This window comes from Sitophilus oryzae, unplaced genomic scaffold (assembly GCF_002938485.1).
Source record: "Sitophilus oryzae breed Bouriz unplaced genomic scaffold, Soryzae_2.0 scaffold_1181_pilon_pilon, whole genome shotgun sequence".
Taxonomy (NCBI): Eukaryota; Metazoa; Arthropoda; class Insecta; order Coleoptera; family Curculionidae; genus Sitophilus; species Sitophilus oryzae.
In genome coordinates, this window is record NW_022145817.1 from 3749 (window position 1) to 30128 (window position 26380).

A 26380-nucleotide genomic window follows, 5' to 3' on the forward strand; every position below is an offset into this window, starting at 1 on the left:
CGCTTTGCGGATGAAGATAGTCTCACTGAGGACCATTACACCTTCTTTTGGAAAGGTCACCCCGCAACACACAGAAGAATTCATTGCGTAGGCATTGCGATCAAAAACGAAATCGCCACCAAGTTAACAGAAGTACCTATTGGTGTCTACGAACGTCTTATGACCCTAAGGTACCCCATATCAGACAAAACTTACGTCAACATCATTAGTGTCTACGCTCCCACCCTTGACTGTAAAATTGAGGATAAGGATAAATTTTACCAAGCTTTACAAAACGCACTCTAACGAATTCCAAAGCACGAACGGATCATCTTGCTAGGTGACTTTAATGCCCGTGTTGGCAAACAACAGGAAATATGGCCTGACGTATTGGGAAAACATAGAATAGGAAACCTAAATAGCAATGGTGAACGCTTATTAACAACATGCGCAGAGTATAATCTTTGCATAACCAATACGTGGTTCATGTTGAAGGACAAGTTCAAAGGTACCTGGAAACATCCTAGATCAGGCCACTGGCATCAAGTAGACCACATAATCGTTCGAAGGACGCATCTAAAAGATGTTATGCTCACAAAAGCCAGAATAGATGCCGAATGCGGCACTGACCACCGACTTTTAATTTTAAAAATGAAAATCCAGTTAAAACCCAAACATCCACACTGTAAAATGCAAAACAACATGACCAGATTGAACATGCGGGGTCTAGAGAACAACAATACGCCCTCCGGGAAGCCATCAAAGAATCACTTCCACCGACAACTTCAATCTCAATCTTGGAAGCTGAACAAGGCTGGACACAATTAAGGGGTACGATTCATAAAACCAGCGAAGCAGTACTGGAAAAGTCGAACAAAAAGAAACAACCAGACTGGTTTAACAAAAATCAACCGCATATACAGGTTTTGTTGGAACAAAAGCATAGAGCACATCAAGCAGTCACTGCAAATCCACATAATCCGAGACTGGTAGACTTTGGTTTTACTTGCGCCAAGTAAAGGATAACTGGTGGTCAGAAAAAGTGAATCAGATTCAAGAGTACGCCACGCATCACGATTATCGTAAATTCTTTGAGGCTGTAAAAGAAGTATACGGTCCAACCAAGAAGGTAAGCTGCCCAATCATGGCACAAAATGACGAACTTCTAAAAGAGGAAGAACAAACCCGAAATCGCTGGAAAGAACATTACAGCCATATCCTTAACCAAGAAAACAACCCCAATATGGAAGCATTAAACACAATATCTCAGTATAACAGCCTCGATGTATTAGACATCCCAATAACAGAACAGGAAATAAAGATCTCCATAAAACAGCTTAAAAACAACAAATCAGCTGGCTGTGACGCGATTTCGGCGGAAATCTATAAGTGTGCAAGTAAAGAACTTATTGGTCATCTTAAGGCTCTCTTTGATGTCGTATGGGAAAGCGGAGAGGTACCTCAGGACTTTCGCAACGCGAATATAGTGAACATATTTAAGAACAAAGGAAGTGCATCAGACTGCGAAAATTACCGGGGAATTTCACTATTGGCTATCGGCGGAAAAATTCTTGCAAAAATTATGTCAAACCGCCTGCACCCATATATAGAAAAAATCCTTCTTTTCCATCCGTCAACTACAAGAAAAAGTAAAAGAGCAGCAGTCTAAACTTTATGTTGCATTCATCGATCTAACAAAAGCCTTCGACTCTGTGAACAGAGATGCGCTTTGGGCAATTATGAAAAAGTTCGGAGTACCCAACAAATTTCTTACAGTGTGTAAAAGCCTCCATAACAACAACAAGTCCAGAGTGTCACATCATGGATCACTGAGCAATCCATTCCTAACAAATACTGGAGTTAGGCAGGGATGTGTCTTAGCGCCTCTCCTATTCAACATATTCATGGCAGCGCTCTCCATTATAGTGGACAGCAAACTACAGGAGAGAGGATTGGGTATTAGATACAGATACGACGACGGCCTGTTCAACATAAAAAGACTCAGAGCAAAAACACGTACAAAATTCATCACAGAACTCCAATACGCTGACGACTGTGCTCTAGTTGCAAACACGGTACAACAATTACAAGAAATGTCGAACACATATACCTGAGGCGCTATTCTGTAAAATCGTCGGTATCGGTGAGTTACGACAGCTCTCGATACGTATTTGTATATAGTAACAATGTGTTAATTGTTGTTGCCATAGTTACCGATCGGTCCTATGGCAGATATCGCAAATTTGTGCCGACGAAAATCGGTATCTCTACCGTGCCCTTGTCAACCGCACGGTAGAGATACCGAGAGTCGTCGGTGCAAATTTGCGATATCTGATCGGTAACAATGACAACAACAATTAACACGACGCTCATTGGCCGTACGTACCGATAGCTGTCGGTAACTTGCCGATAACGACGATTGTACAGAATAACGCCCCTTGGCATACGAGGCTTTGGGCCTTAAGCTAAACATCGACAAAACCAAAATCATGTGCACTCCCCCGGAAGATCACAACAATGCTATAAAAATCGGAGAACTATTGGAATAAGTGGCGGAATTCAATTGCCTTGGCAGTTTGATTTCGGAAAAGGTCAATATTGACTCTGAAATTCAGCACAGGATTAGTAGCGCTTCAAGGGCATTCTGGAAATTAAAAGACAGGGTATTCTACAATCATGACTTGAGTACAAAAATAAAACTTGCAGTGTACCGAGCAATTATATGGGTGCCGTATCACCGACACATAAACGCATTAAACAAGTTGCAACAGAGACACCTTAGACAACTCTTAAGTATCCGGTAGTTCCATCATGTCTCAAACGTATCGGTCCTTGAAAATGCTAACTGCGAGAGTATTGGAGTCATGGTTACAAAATCCCGCTTAAGATGGGCTGGTCACGTATGCAGAATGCAAGAAAATTGTATACCAAAATCTCTGCTTTACGGTGAGCTTGTAGACGGTAAGAGAAGGCCGAGTGGACAACTGAAAAGGTACAAAGACATTTTCCACGAAAACTTAAAGGGGATTAACATGCAGAATGAGTGAGAAACAGCAGCTCACAATAGAACTCAATGGAGAAGACTTGTAAACTCAGTTAACAGCGATAATCAAAAAGTAAAGAGGAAACAAAGCAATGAGATTTTTTAATGTCCGGAGTGCGGTAGGCAGATAATATCACGTATCGGGCTTTTCAGTCACAGAAAAGCTCATGAAAGAAAACGCCTTGCGTGACCATCTTCTTTATGTGTGTCGAATACTCGTCAGCGAGTAACGGCTGTATGTATGTATTGACGTCTCAAAATCTGTAAAGTTCTTAAGGCTTGTTGTAGACAATTCTCTAAAATGGGACATGCTGACTCTGCCTGTTTTGCATTAAGATCTGTTTCTAAGGAGCTTAACTTTTCCGTGGCTAGAACTGTTTATTATGCACTTTTTGAGTCGCACCTTAGATATGCCCTTCCATTCTGGGGTACGTGTTTTGCGACTCAATTTGCTTTTCAAGCTCCAGAAGAGAGCTGTTCGATATTCACTCCAGACCTCATTGCCAGGACTTTTTTAAAAAATTAAAAATATTGACTCTTCCTTATTTATATTTGAATTCGTTTTCCTAATACGTAAGCTTGTATCAGATTCTCAAGAATGGCCATCTCACACTTATCCACTCAGGAACGCGGAGCAAGATCTTTATCTACCTAGCCCACGCTCGGAGTGAGTTAAAAGTTCAATATTATACAACTCGAAAAAAATGCACAATCATCTGCCATTTGAAATCAAATCCATAACATCATTTTCTTCATTTCGCAAAGCATTGAAATCTTATTTACTAGACAAGGCTTTCTACGCCGCCGCCGCCGTAAATGACTTGATATTTTGAAAATCGAATTTGATCTTGTAAACACTGGTCTAATATTTGCTATTACTATATTTACTATAAACTTACTAAATATTTTTGAATCTTATTTTTATTTTTTTATTCTTTGACATTTAACATTTGTAAATATTTATTTTAAACAATAAGACTGACAATGAAATTTGTAAACTGTTTTGTTTTTATACTTGTTAGTTTTATACCTGTTTTGTACTCTCTTTTGTTTGTTTAGTTTACCTTTACCTACAAATTGTTTTTTTTTGACAATAAAGGCATTTATTTATTTGTTTATTTAAATTATTTATTAGCGTTTTCTTTTAGAGTGTACAATATTATCATAAAATTAATATTTTTAGAGTGGGACGGGGGCCACAGTGGCTTCCATGGCATGGAAGTGGAGGTTCGAGAAGAGGCTTCAGCGCCCCAAACGCCAAAAGGGGGCGCGAGAGGCACCCCCGTACCGCCACTATTGGCTACGCGAGACCAACCTGCGCTCTTAGGTAAATAATTTCTATCATTAGCTCCTTAAATCAAATTACTCTGGTAGGAAAAGATGTTGTGATGGTTTTTATAGAGAAGGTAGAAGATAATGGATATATCAAATATATAAAAATAAACCTATGTATATGCTAAAATCACAACTGGATGGAGACAAAATTCTTTATTCAAGGGAAAATTTCCACATGCGTTTAAAAACACAAATATCCCTAGAATTAATTGCTAATTTCGCTATTATATGAATTACATAAATAAGACGGTTTTATTTTACGATATTCGCAATTCGCGTGTGTAAGAACCTACCTTTAGAGCTACCTGATTATTATTTTTTTACTTTCAGATGGTCAAGTAGTCCAAGTCCGTGTCGAGGAAGTTCTGCTTGTGGTCCTTGTTCTACTAATTTGGATAGGAGCCATTGCACTGTTCTTCAACCGCTGGGGAAAAATTCGAATGTTGGAGCCCTATCAACCGAAATTCCACCAGCAGCCGCACAGACCGTCATGTCCACTGGCACCCCTTAGCCCCCCTAGCATCAATCATCAAGTGAGCAACACGCTGCCGAAGGCTCAAAAACCGACAACAGTATGTGGACTATGTAAAAATAAAGGTCAAACCTTAGTAGCGGCTTAAGGCTTTTATAGTTCGCATAATGTGTTGGTTTCACCGCTAGATATTCTTATTCTAGTGCCTGTGTTATTAATAGTATGAATTATGAGTATGAATTAAAACACGGTGTTTCACACAACCCTTTATTTTTTAACGAACTAATTTAGATACAAATCCGAATATGCTAGAAGATAATGAGTAGATTTTTCAATTTTGTCGTTAAATATTTTTTCCGTTTCCGGTTTAACTTTCCTTTTATATTTTATACATTTTGAATTTTGAATGAAATTTTATACACATTCTGAGTATGCTCGATATAAAATTTAATTGCTTTTCAAATTTAACTTGAGATCAAAAATAACATTATCCAGGGTAAGCCTTAAATAAGTGCAAATATTTTTAGTGCTGGTAGATTTCGATAAAAGAACAAACGTATTTTCTCTTTACTTTTTTCAAATAAGTCCAAAATAATAAAGATATTTTACTTTTAAAATTATAAAAAAAAATTTGCTTAAAATTTGTGAACCACCAGATCTTTTCTAGGTTTTCCTTCTTATCAATTTAATCTACTAGTTATGTTACCATATTATGGAGACATGTTTTTTAAGTAAATATTAAAAAAAATCCAAATTTTTTTTTCAGAAAATTCCAAATTTTCAAAAAAAGGTTTTCGCGAAAAAAATATCATAGACTTGTTTCTGGGGTCGAAATATACTACCCCTAGAAATATTTGCATTTTTATTTAAGCCCCAGCCTGTATTGATAAGGTGATTTACGGCGATGATAGGTTAGACGTTTATGGAGAACGTGTGAATTTTTACTTATAGGCACCTACTCCATCTATCTAAAATATTTTCAGCGTAACAATGTTGCCCCATTGCTTGTAAAGTGATAGAATCTTTCTTGTTTTAAATGGAACACTCGATATAAATTACAATTTTTGGAAACTATTTCATATCTCATAATTTTTCTGCTTAACTAACCTATTCCTATCTCTAATAGTTGGAATTAAAAATAAAACATGTGTAAAATTGGCAAAAACACGATCTTTAATAAGCATTGGTAGAATCATAAATTGAACATTTTTAAAGTTGGAACTTGGGTTATTAAGTTAACGAAAGTCGATATATTCGATCTGTCTGCATCAACCGATTGGATATTACACAGGGAGCGGAAGAAATTATATCCGTTTGTTATAAAATTGCCCAAATCTCTCTTATTTTAAATTTAACCCTATAATATATTATTTAAAAAATATTAAAAAATTAATAACACTGCTTTTAAACCATATATCATGTTCATATACCGAAACCTTTGTTTAGCAGAGTTATTTCATATTATATTATTTTAAAATTAATAATTCTATTATTATAGTCGTATTCTCATTTCAAGGATTTCGTTACTATGACAATTTTAGAAAGTTATATGACAATTTAGCAAGTAAAGTCTAATTGGTATTGAATATTTGTTTATATTTCGCAAATATTGTTAAATCATATTATACATCATAAAGTGGAGTGAAATATTTTTTGATATAGGAAGTTAATATCTCGAATAAGTTTTATTTCGTAATATTCAGATCTGTTTTATAGATCTTAAACAGCTTTTAATGGAAGGGGTTGTGTGTAACATCTTGTATACATACACATATTACCAAAAAATCCTATATGGGTTTTTCGCCACTGCAAGAACATCTACAAAATAAAATAGTTATTTTATGTAAACACATCTGCGTTAATCCCAAACGGAAACTACATGTCAGAAGTTAGGTTTAAAAATATACAAATTTGCCTAACGAACAAAAAAATGCTTAACGTTTCGGAAAGTTTATCTCTTTCTGTCATCGGAAGCAAAAAAATACAAAGAATAAAGAAAAAAAAACTATTTAAAATATTTAAATTCAACTATTCGAGAACACTTTAGTTTTTAAAACAGATACGTCTACAAAAACCGTTGACGTTCTGTTAAAATGACATTATATCATGCCCTAGACACTCAATGGTAATTTTATATAACTCCAAATTTAGTTTCTTCCGCATCGCCAGACTGCGCAAAAGACATTAAAGTACAGGTTTCTAATTTATATATGAAGATGACATGACAGTCCCTATGTTGATTATTGTCTATGGTCTAGTTCACCAGGTGGCTCTAAATGCCAACCCATTTGTTTTATATCAGTGTCCAATCTATCTCTAGTACATGACATTAGTCTATGCATTATATCAAGTTAAACTTCAAAATTAACAATTACTACCTGATAACAATAATTACTTAATAAGGTAAAACCAAAAAGCCCAAACTTTTTGTATGACTATTTTTAATTTTTACGTATGTTATGTTCTTTAAAATCAAAAAAGGGATTGCCATACATTATTAACATCTACAGATGCATGGGCAATACATTTATTTTTATTAGATTGGATTTAGCCTTTGTAAAAAGCCTTCTTTTTAGAGGCTATCGCTTCCTTTACTATAATTTTGGCGTTAATAAAATTTATTCTGTGTCCTGTGTCCCATGAATGCTGACAAATCTTAGAAAATCTTCCCTTTCTTAAATAATCTTTATGTTCTTTAATTCGAACATTTAAGGGTCTAGATGTTTCACCAATTTAAATATTTTAAATAGTTTTTTAGTATTGAAAATACTTCTGGCCGCGTTTATATGGGACCCATCTTTGAAAAAACGACATGCTAGAGGCGACATGGAGTTCATTAACCTGCCTAATCAACTTGTCAACACGTAAGTCGATAGCTGAATAGCAAGGCCGTCCGAGGGCCGAAATGAGGTCTTATTAGTGTGGGCCAACTATTTTATGGATATGGACGTTTAGTCTCTGAAAGCCGATATTATTATAAAAAAGAATATGCGTCAAGGCATGGGTTGTTAAGTACAGTTGGGCTATTTTAATCTAACTCTTTCCGTATGAGAAGCAGGGGGCAAATTATACGTGAAAGAGCGGAATAACATAAATAAATAATAAATTTAGACTAATGCAATATTTTTTTCTTAGCGCGTAGGATAATGCGCACAATCGATGCATTAAAGGGAATAATTAATTAAATCATTAAGTTCCAAAACATATTCGGGTCTCATCGGATCTGCTGATATATTTTGATAAAATTTAGGCTATTAGGACCTATATTTTTTTATATGATAATTATTTTTTTAATTAACAACTTAGGACAAAGAAAAAGCTTGCATGGTTTCCACCGCCAACGTAAAACAAATGAATTCAAGGCGGTGCCAAATATTTATTGGGATAAGTTTTTATCGTTTAAATATTGTTGTAAATAATAATTATCATTTAATTACTGCTAACTTATTAAATTTCACAACACGGCGAAATTTCAATAAAATCGGCTAACAGATCTTTGAGATCTCTATATCAAGATGAGCAGTTTTTAATAATTATTCCGAGTTATTATTACATACTTGTTTTACAATTTTATTGTAATACAGTAGCATTCCTTCAAATAAATTTTGATTTAAGTATTGTTAATATAGTCATATTAATGATTATAGCCCGTATGATTTCTAAAATAAATAATCAAGCGTGTTTTTATCAGAATTATTAAATGATTAAGTAGAAATAGTTAATATTTAGTAACTTCGTAAGTGTTATATTTTAATATAACTATGGATTTATAATAATTAAATAATTATCTTAAGTTTAAATTGTGGTAAACTTGTATGAATTTCAATCATTTATATTTAAAATCTTAGGGAAGGCAATATAGATTTTAGGCAGGAGAACTCAAGACTGTGTAATTAGTAATTAAGACTTTACAATTTTTTTTACTTGCCATTTTCTTATCGTTCACGTTGTACGTTGACTCTTCGTTGTGTCACACACAATCTGAATTTCGGATATGATGCAGAACTGATAAATTGGACCAAATATATTAATTGCAGGTAATCAAAGACATATTTTTGTTAATTTTGCAAACATTTAAGGCATGCAATAATTTTAAAAAGTTTTGACGTGAGATTACTCTATAATTCTTGGAAGTCTTGGATGATAAAGATTTGAATTATTATGGGTCTGTTTTGTTTAAGAAGCTAACAAATAATTTTCTATATTAATTGGACATACTGAATGTAAAACTAGGTATAGTTGCTGCAATCGATAATATATTTTGTTGCTTTTTCATATCACACAACATTTTCATCATAACAAAAAACCGTCAATACCGCTACTCATATTATGGGCACCTATGACTTAAATCTCATAATGATGTTTAAAAATACATAGGCATACATACTATGAGTAGTGGTTGTGACGGGTTTTTACTAGGTATGATGAAAAGAAGCTGCAAACTGAATTATCGTGGAACTATATTTTAATTTATTTTTATCTACAGTAACTATTACTTATTTTTTGTACGGCGAATTTAAATTTATGGACCGTCCATAAATTTACACCGTAAGTTCGAATATTGGTTAAACCTAGAAATACCCAGGTAATAGCCCGAAATATGCAAAAGAGGGAGTGAGTTTAGGTTATATTAGAATTAGGTTTTAGTTGGTTTTGCATTAATAAAAATATAGGCCTAATCTAAACTTAACCTAAAGTGACCTTTTTTGCATATTTCGGGCTCCTACGTGGGTAACCCTACGTTTAACCAATATTCGGGCTTTTACGGTAACATAATACTCATTCTGATTTGTTTAATCTGGCTCCATAATGAAACTGTGGGTTCGAGGTGCTATTGCAAATTAATGCCATTAATTCTATATATACGAGTATATATACATACATATAGTCTCTGATATAGTCTATAAAATGAATAACTTTGAATTTTGACCGTTATTTTTTACCAACATGGTAAATATAAAATTCCTCTGTCAAAAAAGTTAATGATATTCTTTAAATTGAGTGCCTGAACGAATCAGATAGGTAACTCTTTTTACTTTCGTGAAATAGAAAAGGAAAATAATAAAATAAGTGACAGTTCTTCCTCTTCTTACAAAAATCAACACAATTGTCAAAAGTAAAATGTCATCAGCTTTTGACATTTCTAAATATCAGACCAATGCCGTCTCTAATATAACAGCCTCGGAGCGAGGTTTATGACGTCACGCTAGTTAGATACTACGGATTAATAAATATGTTGTAGAATACATGGAAAACATAATAATTCCTCGTATTTTTGGTTTGTATTTTAAAAATGATATAATTTACATGAAATATACATAATATACAGTTAATAAATACAATATATATACCTATTTATAGTAATAAATAACTTTGGCAAATAAATTATGAACCATACAAATGCATCAAATGTTTTTACAATATACAAATAATGAATAGGTACAAAGATAATGGGTAAAATGTAAAATATATTTTAAATTTTGGGGTTTGAAAATCGATCTAATTTAACAAAAAACATTTAATATCTACTAATAGTGATGTATTATTATTTGCATTCTCAAAAAAAATATGTATATTTTGCAAGTATCAATGTTCGAAAAATTATATTTGCAAATAATACAATATCATGGAAAAAAGGCTGCTGCGATGGCTATGAAATAAAGATCGCTGTCATTTTATATGTAAAATTATTCTAAAATTTTTTATTTTCTTGGGATTTAGGTTCGGGAAAAACGCTGATTAAGTTTTCATTTGTTTTTTCATTATTTTTTTTTGGTTAAAAAAAACGTTTCGGCTAACATCATAGCCTTCATCAGTGTTGTGTCATATGAAAAAAATAGTGTCGAATATAATCCAAAAAATTACATATAAAATATTCACACCACATAACGTTTACTGCAATTAATAAACTAATATAAACTTGTCAAAAGATGACCACGTATTTTTTTAAATTATTATTCTTAACACTAAAACTATCTACATTGACTATGGAATACGATTTCAGCCATAGTAAGTAGTTGATATTGAATGTTGTTTGTTAAATTATATCGATTTTCAAACCCCAAAATTTAAAATATATTTTATATTTTACCCATTATCTTATGTACCTATTCATTATTTGTATATTGTAAAACATTTGCTGCATTTGTATGGTTCATAGTTTATTTGCGAAAATTTGCACAATTTATTACTGTAAATAGATATATATATATATATATATATATATATTGTATTTATTAACTGTATATTATGTATATTTCATGTAAACTATATCATTTTTAAAATACAAACCAAAAATACGAGGAATTATTATGTTTTCCATGTATTCTACAACATATTTATTAATCCGTAGTATTTATAGTATTATATATATATATATTTATAGTAGTATATATAACTAGCGTGACGTCATTAATCTCGCTTCGAGGCTTTTCTATTTGAGACGGCATTGCGTCAGCATGGCCTCAAGTTGCTAACCTAATAAAATTAACACTAGAAAAGCCCGCGGGAACTGTCAAATTCAAAGTTATTCGTTTCACAGACTATACCTCACATTTCTATAGTGTCGTGACCGTGATCGTGACCATTCATGAATCCGTACACGTTCATCTTCATCATTAATATTTTTCTTACTAAATTCTTCACTTTTATAAAAAGCCATCACGATAAAAATCAAATATCAAAATTATTTAACATTGCGAAGGGTTCACTTGTTCACTATACGTATCTGGAATATATCTGCGAATGGCAATTAGCGATACGTTAGACTGCCGGAGTGCTGATGTCACGAATGTCAAATTGCTTTCCAAACAAGTTTTAGTTCTTTTATAATTTTGGCGTTAATAAAATTTATTCTGTGTCCTGTGTCCCATGAATGCTGACAAATCTTAGAAAATCTTCCCTTTCTTAAATAATCTTTATGTTCTTTAATTCGAACATTTAAGGGTCTAGATGTTTCACCAATTTAAATATTTTAAATAGTTTTTTTTCTTTATTCTTTGTATTTTTTTGCTTCCGACGACGGACATTCCGAAACGTTCGTTAGGCAAATTTGTATATTTTTAAACCTAACTTCTGACAAGTAGTTTCCGTTTGGGATTAACGCAGAAGTGTTTACATAAAATAACTATTTTATTTTGTAGATTTTCTTGCAATATCGAAAAACCCATATAGGATTTTTTGGAGAGTTGAATCCGCCCCATAGGTATAGACATTTTTTATACACATATTACTTGTAAAATTTATGTTTAGCGTGGTTATACTTAATTGTTACGTAGTAGCGTACCTAATATTTGAAATATTTTCACATTTCCTATCAATGCAATTTATTTTTTTTATATTAAACATTTTTAGTACTTTTGCAACATCATGCTGACAAATAAAAATACAGTAGGTATTAAATTCTGAAAAACAAATCCTCGATAATAACATTTCCTAAAATATATAAGACCAAAAAAGCAATAATACGTACGTATAATTATATTATAGGTTCAAATTTTAATAGTTTCTTCCTTTCCTTGAATGTGAACGGGGAATGTATAAAAAATATTACACATATAAAAGCTGGATTACATGCAAACGTGTAGTAGAAATATGAATTTTGCATATAATCTAGGCTCTAATTGTAACAGAATATTACAATATTACACATTATTATACTCATATTTTCGTTGTTATATCACATAATTACACAGTTTGCAAAACAATTATACACTATTGGTATCACTTTCGAAGCACGCTAACCATATTCTGCACACATCAGCAGATTATTTTGTGCAAGTAAACTACTACAAGAAATTATCACAAAACCACAGCTTATCAAATAACCACCTGGTCATTAATGCTTGTTTTTGGGTGGATACTCAAAAACAAGCAGGTGCGTTTCACCTACTAGAGTCGTATACTTGTATGTCGGAATTCAGGGCGGCATGCGGCAGTCCCGGTAGTTTTTTATGCGACCCTTTAATAGAGCTCAAAATCCGATTTGTTTAATAACGTGAGTCCCATCAAATGATCGTGAGTTGGCAGGCTGGTAATGAATAAGCTGTGATAAAACTATGTTAAATACAAAATATTTTAAATATTTTACTCTAACAAAAAGTCTTTTAGCAGCGCATGTCGTTTTCCAAGTACAACGTAAACGCCTTAACTGATCCACTTTCCGTTTTACCATCACCGATTATTAGAAGACCTCGTCAGAATTCCGTCTTTGTCGGTAGCTCCATATTTTTAAATCCACCACCGCGAAGAGTGAAGTCGGCAACAGACATCCATAATATCGGTGTATTTGATCACAGCTCTACTACTTCACTTGCAGGTTAGTAAAACTACTAATAGACAGTTAAACTACTAATTACAAAGCATAAGACTAATTAGAGCTAGTAGCTTAAATTTATTTCTATTGAGAATACTAAAACAACACAATATTTACATTATAAAACATTTAATTTATTTATTAATGATTAGACTTAAATATACATTAAAATATAAGGAAAAAACTCAAAATTTAAGTGAGGATGCAGTCAATAATCACCACATAGGCTAATAAAACTACTTTTTCAAAGTTCTCAAGCTTTCGAGAATTATCTGGCCGTGTTTCATCTCATAAGAGTGATTGTAAAAGAAGCATTATGCCCTGTGCCTTAGCTGAACATTGTATTAAAACAGACCATCAAATGAGGTTTTCGGACGTTGTAATTCTTGAGAGGGAATCGAAGTACTATAAGCGGCTGTTCTTAGAAATGACACATATTTTTTATGATAAGAATTGTTTAAATAAAGAAACTGATTTACAGAACCTTAGCAATATATATAATTACATTTTGGAGTTACATAAATCTATCAAAGTTAATCAGTGTACACATAATCGTTCCTAACACCGTGGGTGTTCGATTCTCTCTTTTTCTTTTCCGTTTTTCTTTCTTTTTCTAGTTAATTCGTTGTTTAATGATGTTGTGGGTTGTAAATTTAACTGATTGAGTACTTGACATGTCTTGCTCGGTGGTACACGTTGTTTCCTTTCACTCAAGGGTAAAAGGGAAGATCTTATATAATTGTCATTATTTATAGTATTAAAATGTATTTTTTCCTTGTTAAGAAAATGCTACAAAGTAAAATAGGGAGATTTTCCTTTTTTTTAAAGGGAAGGCCTTTTTGTAAAGATTAAATTTTTTTTTGTGCTCTCCGTATAGTATAGCCTTGTGGTGTTGGTTGCATACCAGCATGCCTTTCCGTGGTTATAAAAGATGTGTTATGTAATTCTACAAGTTTCAAAAGTTGTTTTTTAGCCTTAATAGTGTAAAATAAATTCAATGAATATATTTTTAAAGTTTTTAACCGTGGATGGTTGTTGGTTTGTATAAAAAAAGAGCAGTACAAGAAGTAAATGTTATTATGGGAGAAAAAGTCTGTTATTTATTAAACAGTCACTGTTTGATCGAGCTCGAAATAACAATGTAAAAATTAAATTTAAAAAAAAATCTTTTTGTTTGTGTTTAAAAGAAAAGTAATATCGTTGGATATGTATTTTAATATTTTATAAAGGAAATATCCTTGTAGTCCAATGTCATACGATGCTAGTTTTTAAGGCCTTTTTGTGCAAAGGATGTTTTTTTGCTAATTGACTCAGTTGTAAGTTTTTTTTTTCATTTATACAATTTTAAAATGTTAATGCCTTTTTTATTTATACATTTTAGAAACTATCCTGATGATGGGAATAAAATTCTCGAAAACTTGACAAATTTGAAAAAGTAGGTAGTTTTATTAGCCTATATGGTGATTATTGACTGCATCCTCACTTTAATTTTGAGTTTTTTCTTAACTTAGTCAGTCACGACTAACCTACTATTTTTAAAATATAAGTGAATTGTGAAGCGAGTTGATTAGGCAATAAATGATTTAAAATACCTTGAAATCATTTAATTTTTAATAAAAAAATCCTATACCCAAGAAAATCACAATTAAAATATTAAAATATAATGTTTGTGAAATCTTAAAATGCACGTAAAAAGTAGGAGTTTTAGTTTTATCCGGATTAATGTCTAGTGAATAAATTTTTGCATATTTTAGTATTAGGTCTAAAGCTTTATTTACCTAACCAAATCAAAAGAGTCAAAGATGTGAAGTAATTATTAAGTATCATCAGCATACTATGTTAGAATGGTAAATCAGGTGCATATACAGGGTGGTCCGAACTGTATTCCGGAAACTTCGGCAGCATATTCTGCAGATAAAAATAAGTGAAAAAGTTCGTATAAATGTATGTCCTAAATGCTAATATAGTTTCGGAGATATAGGGTGTAGAAGTTTCATTTTTATTTCTATATTTTTTCCAAATAATTTATGAAGTAACGTCAATATTTGGATGAAAATTGGTGTCTGGAGGTTTCTTGTCATGAGAAGTTTGATTTCGATATCAATATGACTCATACTTGTAGAGGGTGCTATCTGTATATTTTTAACTGGTTTGAAGAGTAATAACTTTTCGTCCATACCTGTATAAAACTACTGAGTAAAAAAATATACATTTATGTCGTTTTTTACCTCGAAAAGATCTCTTGGTGAAAGTCCGTACGAGTAACCGTTTTCAAGATATTTAAAATGGAAATAGTCAATAATACATGCCATTATTGATAAAAATAAGCACGTTGAGTAGATAGTTATTTGACTAAAATAATAAATTTGGGAAATAATAAATTTGAAAAATTTGGGACTAAAATAATAAATTTTTGCAAATTTTTGAAATTAATCATAAATTTTTCTGTGAAAAAATGATGATAAAACAGTTTCTGTTAAACTTTTGACACAAAAACATTTCAAATTTATGATTTCAGTCTAATAACTATTTAGTTAACATGTTTAATTTATATCAGGACATGTATATAATAATATGTTATAATATGTATATTAACATGTTTAATTTATACTTATGACAGGTATGGATAATTTCGATTCCTAATATCTCGAGAACCATTACTCGTAGCGATTTTTACAAAGAGATTTTTTTACGTAAAAAACGTCATTAATGTATATTTTTTACACAGTAGGTTTATACAGGTACGGACGAAAATTTATTACTTTTCAAACCAGTTAAAAAATATGTAGCAAGCACAAGTAGCAAGCACAAGCAGCCTTTTACAAGTAGGAGTCATATTGGCATCAAAATCAAATTTCTTATTGCAAAAGGCTCCTAGACACCAATTTTGAGCCAAATCTTGACGTTACTTCAGAAATTATTTGGAAAAAATCGAAATAAAAATGAAACTTCTACACCCTGTATCTCCGAAACTAAGCATTCTAGGACATACATTTATACGAACTTTTTTACTTATTTTTATCTGCATAATATGCTGCCGAAGTTTCCGGAATACAGTTCGGACCACATTGTATATTAAAAATAACATAGGCCCCAAAATGGAACTCTGAGGACCTGAAGCTGATATAATTTTTTTCCATCGGAGAGTCTATGATTTCAGTCTAATCTAGCAACTAATCTAGCAACCCTCACTTGTTTCTAAAAACTATATAAACTATTAACATACTAAATATGGTTTTATAACTAAATTTACATGGCAAATTTACTATCTGAAGTGTTTCATATTCGTGTGTAACATGCGGTTGTATATTTTAATTGGCAATTAATTTAATTAATTTTAATTGTATATTTAATTAAAAGTATAGTCTTCGGTTGTAAAATGTCTATAAGCTTTAAAAAATTTCTCTGGTTATATTGTTGTAGCAAACAATTTTTTGAATTCGGAAAGCAACTGAAAGCAATGATTTTTCGTTCCATTCTTTACGCACTTCTAAATATCCCAAAGTGACGGCATCATAGACTTAAAATAATAGACTGAGCATCTCATTCATAAATAGCTGGAATATGCGGTCAGACAATGTCTTGTTGTTCTTGAGTTATTGTTTTAGGTTATAACGAGTGCGACACGAGCGATAGATAGGTTGTCTCTGTCGTAACTGTCGTTCCCTGACCACTCTGAAGAGAAACGCAACACTGTCTTTCGTTTCTCAAGTACACCTGAACTCTCCGTATCATAGCCGGGTAATTTTTTTATTTTAATGAAGCTATAATTAAATTAAAAATATATCGTATTTAAACTTTGTTATATTTTATTAAGATTTAGGAGAGGTTTTTTTAAATAAAAGTTTAGAAAAAACGTCTTAGAGTCCAAAAAGGATAAAAATAATAAAATACAATAGAAGAAATTTTATAATTGAAATTACGTAATTTTTGAAATTAATATTAAATTATTAATTTTAGTCAAACATTTACAACCCCTAATATTAATCAAAACAGGATCTATTCTACAGATATAATAGAATCGGCGACAGGGAGAGAAAAAAAATTATGATTGTTGTAATTTTTTTTTCTGGTCAGGTGATAACTTATTATGTAAATTAGAGAAAACATAAATCTGTTCCATTAAAGCAAGGAAGGTGATAGGAAGTGGATAAATGTCTTTAATATACCGGGTGCGTCCCAAAAATGGCTCATACCCATATTTTTTTTATTTTTTTCAAATAAAAAAACAAGATTTAGTATGTTAGTATATGACATAAATTAGGATTGATTGACGCATTCAATTGTTTTTGGTCACTTCCTGTTTCACCGGAAATGACTATAACTTTTAATTTTTAAATGACACCCTCGGTATATTTCTACTTTATTCGATAGAAAATGACACTCTGAATAGAATGACGTATAATATGTCAACTTTTGACATTTTCACATATGGTTTAATTGTAATGGTAACACGCGGTTCATAACGACAATTTGACTCGAAATACCAAGTGTGTGGTATCAATATATTCATAAAAAAATGCTTTTTCCAAATATGCTAATGAGTCATCCTTGTTCCATTTGAAAAAATTGACATATGATTAAAAATACGATTTGTACATTTTTAACCGGCCTAGACAACACGAAACCCAGGCTCCTTCCAAGGCTCCTTGATTAAAACTTAGTGTTTTTAACAACACCATGGCACCCTGGATTGAAATTTAAAATACGATTTGTTTTTAAGCGACAATGTCAAAAGTTGACATATGATATGTCATTCTATTCAGAGTGTCATTTTTTATCGAATAAAGTAGCAATATACCGAGGGTCCCTTTAAAAATTAAAAGATGTAATCATTTCCGGTGAAACAGGAAGAGACCAAAAACAATTGAATACATCAATCAATCCTAATTTATGTCATATACCTACTAACATACAAATCTGTTTTTTTTTATCTGAAAAAATAAAAAAGTTATAGGGGTGAGCCACTTTTGAGACGAACCCGGTATATTAAAAAAAATTGTTTCATAATGTAATATCATTTTAAAATTCTTGTATGTTATTTTAGATTCTGGAGATAATTTTAGAATAAACCGGAATATATGTTTAATAAAAACATTATTAATTATTAACAGGGTTATAATTATGATTTTCTGACAAAAACCTTTATATAAATGATTATATAAGAGAAAAAATTCAGATTTTACATTTTACTAAAATATTATCTAAATAAGCGCGTTTCTACAACAACGCCACTGACTCCTAATGGGTAAATTGAGAGTTGCCTACCGGTCGAAAGTCGTTTCAAGACTTAAATGGATTATTTAAGTCAAATTTCTTGCAAATTTGGCGCTGGCGAACCATATTTTATACTTCTTGAACAGAAAAAGTAAATAAAATAAACACTTAAGGACTACAAGGTAAGAAAATGCGTTAATACAGCCGGGGACATAGTGGCAACAAAGCTTTACCGCACATGTGCGACGCGTAATACAAGGTAATAAATGAATGAATAGGCGACCTCGCCTCTAATCGCTGTTGCCATATTTTAAAGAACTTATCCTTTTTAAATAGTATCCGACTTATAATTTAGTAGTATAAATACATCTATGGAATATTAAAACCTACTTTATAAAAATGCTGTTTTAATATCTCAATATATGTGTATAACAAGAAAAAAAATATTGATAATATTAAAGACGTGACAACATAGGCTGGATGAGGAAGGCTCGGTTGACTGTAACCCAGAAGTAAACATGTGTACAGAAAAGATTGTTTGACCGCGTTTAGATGTAAATAGTGTAGTCTATATTTTATTTTAAGTCTATGGACGGCATGGTAAATTTTATTTCACGCAGAACAAAAATAAAAAGGAAAACACAACGATGGCAAATAGAATATCCTTAATAAACCGCACTAAAAATATGAATTTTGAAAGAAACTTGGTAGTTTTCGATAAACGCACTTTTTATTTTTTAGAAACAGACACATCTAAAATTTACCTTTATGTACCTCTTTTACAACATGGCAATGACAAATACATAATTTTACAATGACAGATATCCGGTAGCAGCAGCTTAAATTTTATTATGCCATTTTTAATCTATTTCAAAGTAAAAACTAGCGCCAAAATCAACCAAAAAAAAAAAACAAAATCAAACTATAGAGGTATCTATTATCTATTGATAGATGCAAGATAGATGCCAAGACCTATGGTTTTTTTATATATTGATTTTTGCAGGATCGGTTATTCCAATTATCAGTCGAGATCGTCGACCATCTCTCATACCATAGAACGTCCTGATCGACCAATATTCATATCACGACGTCGCCCATCGATAACCGTCGAAAGACCTCCATATCAATGCCCTAAAGGTAGAAGATCGTCATGCTTTGTAGAAAGAACATCTGCTAGACATAGGAATTTTATTAGTTTTGAACATCAAGATCGTCGAACGCCTTCTACTTTCGTTGTTAACGAAAGATCGTGCAGGTATAATACTCAAAAAATATTTATTAAAATATATTATTAGACAGGAAAAAATATATATTTAAACCAGATTATCCGATTTCCTAAGATCATATATATTCATATTATGGTATGTTAATATATGTTAATCTAATAATAATCATATTTTTCTATAAATATCTCATTAAAGATCGTTTTATTGCTAAGTGCTAGCCGTACAACAAATCTTATGACATATCATATGTCAACTATTAACATTTTCGCATTTGGTTTATTTGAAATTGTAACATGCGGTTCGTAACGATAATTTCACTCGATATACCAAGTGTGTGGTATCAAAGTATTCGTAAAAAAATGCCTTTTCCAAATATGCTAATGAGCCACCCTCGTTCTATTTGAAAAAAATTGAGATATTATTAAAAATACGATTTTTTTTTAACCGGCCAAGACACTAAAAACATTAGGCGATCAAATCTATTTTTCCAAGGCTTCTTGATTAAAAATCAGTGTTTTTAACACAGACTTGGCACTCTAGATTAAAGTTGAAAATACAATTTTTTTAAGCAATAATGTCAAACGTTGACATACAATATGCCATTCTATTCAGAGTGTCATTATCGAATAAAGTAAAAAAATACCAAAGGTGCCATTTAAAAATCAAGAGTTGTAGTCATTTTCGGTGAAACTCCGGAAGTGACCGAAAATAATTGAAACGTCATCAATCCTAATTTATGTCATATTAACTACTAATATACATACCAAATTACGTTTTTTTACCTGGAAAGATAAAAAAAAGTTATAGGGGTGAACCACTGAGGCGCATCAGGTATACATTTTTAGTCATACAAGTTTGGATTAGTATACTAAAATTATCAAAATAACAAAACAACAAAATAAAACACTAAATCACTACAATACACCAAAACACTTTTACTTGATTATAAACTGACTCAGTTTATAATCATCTGCTGATGATGCTAACATGGTTAGCGAAACGCGCGTCCAGTGTAAAAGTAAAAGTGTTTTCACCAAAACACTTTTACTTTTACACTGGACGCGCGTTTCGCTAACCATTGGTATTTCGCTAACCACCTTGTATTGTGGTGATTTAGTGTTTTATTTTGCTGTGTAACACCAAAGGTTCCAACCCTCAACTGTAATCACTAAAATTATATAATTTCAGTCAATAATGCCAAGTGTAATGTGTTCTAGGGAGCAGAAATTTTAAGAGATGCAAAAATATGTAAAATATTTATATTTATGAATAAATTGTTTATAATAACTATAACAAAACTATTTTGTTCGTTCATTTTCTGGCTCGGAGGTGAGGGCCTAGTACCATATATAGCAAAAACATTGTGTGTGCACTATGTACATATTTGAAGTAAAACTTCTTACTAACGCTATTAAATTGAAGGATTTGGAGTTACCATCCGACCTTGACCTAGTTTGTTAGAATATTACAGATAAAGTCAGCATATTTTGGTGAGATTTGACAATGGCACTGTGTACGGTTAAATACACAAAGTATATTGATATAGCTACCGAAGACTTGCTGAACCGATCATAATCTATACATATTATTTTTCAGTTATCATCAGCCGACAATAAGTTTTGAAACACCAATGGAATCACTGGAGTCTTCAGAACCTTCAAAGCCTTTTCGACCAACACGAGTCAACGCCAAACCGAAAATATCGCGAAGCTTCGAGCAACCAACTGCTATCAAACTAAAACCCGAGAGAATGGCAAATAGTCTTGATGTCAGTAGTTCGTTTAATATTGACCGGCGGTATTCTATTCCAGAAGAGGATAGAGCAGCACCAGTTATAATACAACTAGAAGAACTAAAATTAACAGCGCCTTTATTAGAAAATATAAAAAGTTCAGATGTGTAGTTTTTTTTGTTATGTAAATTGATCATCTTCAATTAACAATTTAATTTTATATGTCCATTTATTGTATTGAAACTAAACATTTTCTTACTTGCAGCTTAAAATAGAAATATCAATAACTAGACCTGGGAGGCCTAACTTAAAAAATGATCTAATAATTATATTAATATTAAAGATGTAATCGTTATTAAGCTTCTAACCTAACCTTCTGATTAAAGGGTGGAATAATATATTTTGTTCTTTCTTATAATAGTTTTTAAAACTACTCATAAAATTATATTAAACTGTTTTTCATAATTGAATGATCACATCAGCATTAGATAATATAATATCCATGACCCTCCATTATTATTTTATTTGTAAATATAGGCAAGTCGATGGGCCGCTAAATTAGTAACATACAAAAAGTAGAATAAATAACTGGAAGACTTTGGGAAAAAAAACAATTCAAAAAAGAGACAAAAAATTTATTAGTAATAACAGTAATACAAGAATCTCATGATTTGAGTAAATAGGTGTCATATTTTACAATGTACCGATGTATCCATGGGTTCCAAATATGAGGGTAACCAGTAACCACTGGTCTGATCAGCAGAGCGGCAAACTCACAGAAAACTTATGTCCTTTTTTGATTTAAATTATTTTAATGACTTAAGTCATTTGATTTTAAGTCATATTTTAAAAACTGACTTAAGACTAATTTTCAAAATGGATAAATGATGATCAAAATCACTGGCATTCGCTATCGTCATGCGTCATAGTAAAATGTCATGTCTAGTTTTAAATAAATTTTCATAAACAAAGTAAAATCATAATTTTTTACCTTGTTTACTTTATTAAAATCAGTATAGAGTATAATATATTATATTCTTAGAAAGCCCATAACAAGGCAAATGATTAAAAGAAATAATATACAGGGTATCCCATTAAAATATTACATAAGTTTGGGTCATATTTAAAGAATCAAAAATTTTTACATCAAAAATCTAATCATGCTACTCAATTCTACATGGAAAACTCTTCTAAGATATCCGAGGTACGAGGGGAGTCGAGAATTGCAATTTCAAAATTGCCCTGTATTTCAGGAACTAAAAAGACTAGTTACTTAGTTATTTTATATTTCTGACGTCCCTAGCTATACTTGTTAAGTTGTACCATCTTTAGTTTCATAAAAAAACTATACACATTGCACAGTAATGTGAAAACCGCATCTTTGTACATCTGCTCATAAACGAGAAACCCTTGAAAACACACGAAAATGGGACACCCTGTACAAAGTACCACAAAATTTAATTTTATATTAGTTGTGTATTTATGCTCTTGACACACATATTTTTTTAGTATTTATTATTTGTAGTTATTCTGAAAATACATCGATTTATTTTAAGTGGTTTTATTCTATATACAGGGTGGCGCACCTCATTCGTCTCGGTTGATTATGCGAAAACGAAAAGATGTAGAAACAAAATATTTTATGGGTATATGTGGGGAGGCAATGTGCACAATTTGAAATTATTTTAAAATATACAGGGTGTTTCAGAACTAAGATCCATACCAAAGTTATATTTTTTCTTATGGAACACCCGGTATTTTATTTAATTTTTGGATTCTGGGGACCAAAAAAAGGCATTTATTATAAGGGTTAAATATGTTTAAAATCTTTGGTTTTTGAGATATTTAAATATATTTAAATTTGCATGCTACAATAGAATAGATTATTAACACCCTGTACATTACTTTTCAGAATTAATTCTTGTACTGAGTTTAAAGGTAGAGAAATAAACTTTACAGAAAAGTGTTATTGCTTCCTTAAATTTATACAGGGGTATCAGAAATTTCTGATCTATTTTAAGAATTTAGTTTACATAAAAACTCCGTTATTTCAAATAAAACACCTTATATTTTTTTAAACAAATCGAAGCAGATTCAAATACTCTTTCAAACTATATTACGGTTTCCTATACCTACCTAGTCCAGATTTTGAATAAAAAGCAATTTTTCAATAAAATGGCTACCAAGAGGACTAGTGTCCTCATGGCAAGTTTCTAGTGACAGTTAGTAGCTATTTTCAAAATCGAAATTAGTTTATGGACTTTTTTTAAATTTATATCAGTTTTTATTTAACTTACCTACAATAGTTTAATAAATGATATTTATTAAATATATATTCATTATTGTATCAAGAAAAATGAAAAAGTAGGTAGTTCTTTGATTTATTTTACATTTATGACTTGTAGATATGAATTTTCTATAAAAGAGCCAATTATGGCAAATTCATTTTCTTCACTTCCAACGACAGGTTTCTGCCCAATAGATTTTTTATAAGCCACAATATCAGCTCTGCGAAATAGGACAAGTAGTTTTTTAAAGGAACGCTTATCAGGAAGATTCCTATTTTAATATCTTTGAGTATAAGCCCATGAGGCCAAGAAGCAATTTGCGTCACAAAATAAAATCACTAGTAACATATCTGTTCGTTCCGCCAGCAGATAGTGTTTTATTTTTCGTGATAAAATAATGAATACTTATTTGTTAAACTATTGTAGGTAAATTTAAGTAAACTGTTATAAATTATATATAATAATGTCCATAAACTAATGTCGACTTTGAAAATAGTTACTAACTGTCACTAGAAAATTACCATGGCAACACCAGCCATCTTGATTGTAATTTTATTTACAAATCGCTTTTTATTCAAAATCTGACCTAGATAGGTATAGTAAACCCTAAATATAGTTTGAAAGAGCATTTATCAAAAAATACAGGGTGTTGCATTTGAAATAATGAAGTTTTTATATAAAATATATCCTTAAAATAGATCAGCAACTTTTGATAGCCCTGTATCAATTTAAGGAAGCAATACCATTTTTCAGTAAAACTATTTTCTTTACCTTTAAACTAAGCATAAAAATTAATTCTGAAAAGTAATACACAGGGTGTTAATAATCTATTCTATTGTAGCATGCATATTTAAATATCTTTAAATATCTCAAAAACTAAAGATTTTAAACATATTTAACCCTTATAATAAATGCCTTTTTTAGGCCCAAGAATCCAAAAATGAAATAAAATACCGGGTGTTCCATAAGAAAAAATATAACTTTGGTATGGATCTTAGTTCTGAAACACCCTGTATATTTCAAAATAATTTTAAATTGTGCACATTGTCTGCCCCCATATACCCATAAAATATTTTGTTTCTACATCTTTCCGTTTTCGTATAATCCACCGAGGCGAATGAGGAGCGCCACCCTGTATATCGACAATAAATTATTAATATAGTTAATAATAAAGTCGGTAATATCGGTAATACAAGAAAATGAATATTAACATTTAAAAAATAGGTACTTATTGAATTGTGGTTGTCTTCGATCGTGGGTAATTATATTGGTTTAACCAATCTCTCTCTCTCTCTCTCTCTCTCTCTCAAAGACTTAAGACTTAAATCATTATAACTTTGCGTTGAATTGGATTCAATGACTTAAGATTTAAATCATTTTGATTTTAGAAATGATTTAAGACTTAAGATTTAAGTCATTTTAAAACTGACTTGTTGCAGCTCTGCTAATCAGTAGGGACTGTAATGTGTATGTTGTCTACTGTATTTTATCTTGAAACACTGTATCATTATATCATATCTGTTGTGGACGACTATTTTATTTAAGAGTCTATTACGCTGTAATTTCGGGTCGCTCTCAGGGGTCGGGTAAAGCGGGTGTGTGGCCAAAGAAAATATATATTATATTTCAGAAATCTGCCTAAAGCTTAGCCCGATCCTGTCGTGTTAAGCCACACCCAAAATTCCAGACACACGTGCTTTGATTAAGGCTTGATAAAGGTTTACATAGCTTCCGCATTTGCCATAAAATAGCGAGCAATTTGTTACAAAACCATATAAATTATATATCACTGTAATTACAAAACTTCAATCTATTTCCGTATCATAATGGAATTTGAAATTATATCTTTATTTTCAAGAAAATTTAGTCATAACAAACATAAGGAATATTTGGTGATGTTTGACCATCAAAATCTTAAAAATAAAGAAGTTATCTAAAAATGTGCTACAATACGGATATAGTATAATCCTTTATCTTTAATTTACTTCTTCATTTGTGTAAAAATACCTAGCCAGTTTCACATAAAACGTTAAATGCCGAACGCTTATTTTGCTACCTTTTTCGGACTAGTGAAATGAACTCTTAAGTTATTTATTCTACAACTTATGTGTATTAGCCTTTATTTCACAAGAAGAGATCTATTTTAATATAACTAGGATAATAATAAGTAGGTTTAGTAGTAGAAAAATTAATGGATATGACCAATTATATAAAATAAACGGTACAAGTAATGATACATCTATAATAATAAATAAAAATAAACAATAATTGTATAAAAACACATGGTCCATTTAAACTTGGACAACTAGATTAAAAATGTCGTTGAAGTGGGTGTTTGGTATTTAGCAGCATTAGGATTTTATCAATAGGTGAATGCAAGGTATAGTTTGGCATCTGAAAAGAAATGTATGAACATTGTCTTTTAAAAACATAAATTTTGATTTTCTCTATAAGCTTCTGGTAATTCCGAGTCCACACCAAACTCGTCTGACTCGTTCCGGCGCGGTGGGTAGAATTTCCCGTGTTCATGGACTACACTAACGTGTGCAGTGATAAGGAACTTTCTGTCGCCAGGGGTGGAACTCTGTAATTAAATAGCGAACGGTAGCGATGAAGAATTCTGTCGTTTGCTGTTTAGTTTCTACGGTCAAGGCCAGAATATTACTACCGATTGCTATTTAGTTACAGAATTCCACCTTCGTGTTCTTTACCATGTACGGGAATAATGTTTTCTTGTTTACTTTAAATTTCTGGTTTATAAATTTGCAAAGCAC

General features: G+C 31.4%; 1 protein-coding gene across 3 annotated transcripts; it reads left to right on the forward strand.

The window, feature by feature from the left end:
• Positions 1–4205: 4205 nt before the first annotated feature.
• Positions 4206–22652, forward strand: LOC115891421 (the record flags this gene model as incomplete). Of its 3 annotated transcripts, none has more annotated exon segments than XM_030911864.1 (5): positions 4206–4349; positions 4688–4929; positions 12942–13146; positions 19364–19615; positions 21183–22652. In XM_030911864.1, coding segments are annotated over 4 exon segments (612 nt in total). In that variant the 3' UTR covers positions 19417–19615; positions 21183–22652.
• Between the last annotated feature and the right edge of the window lie 3728 nt (positions 22653–26380).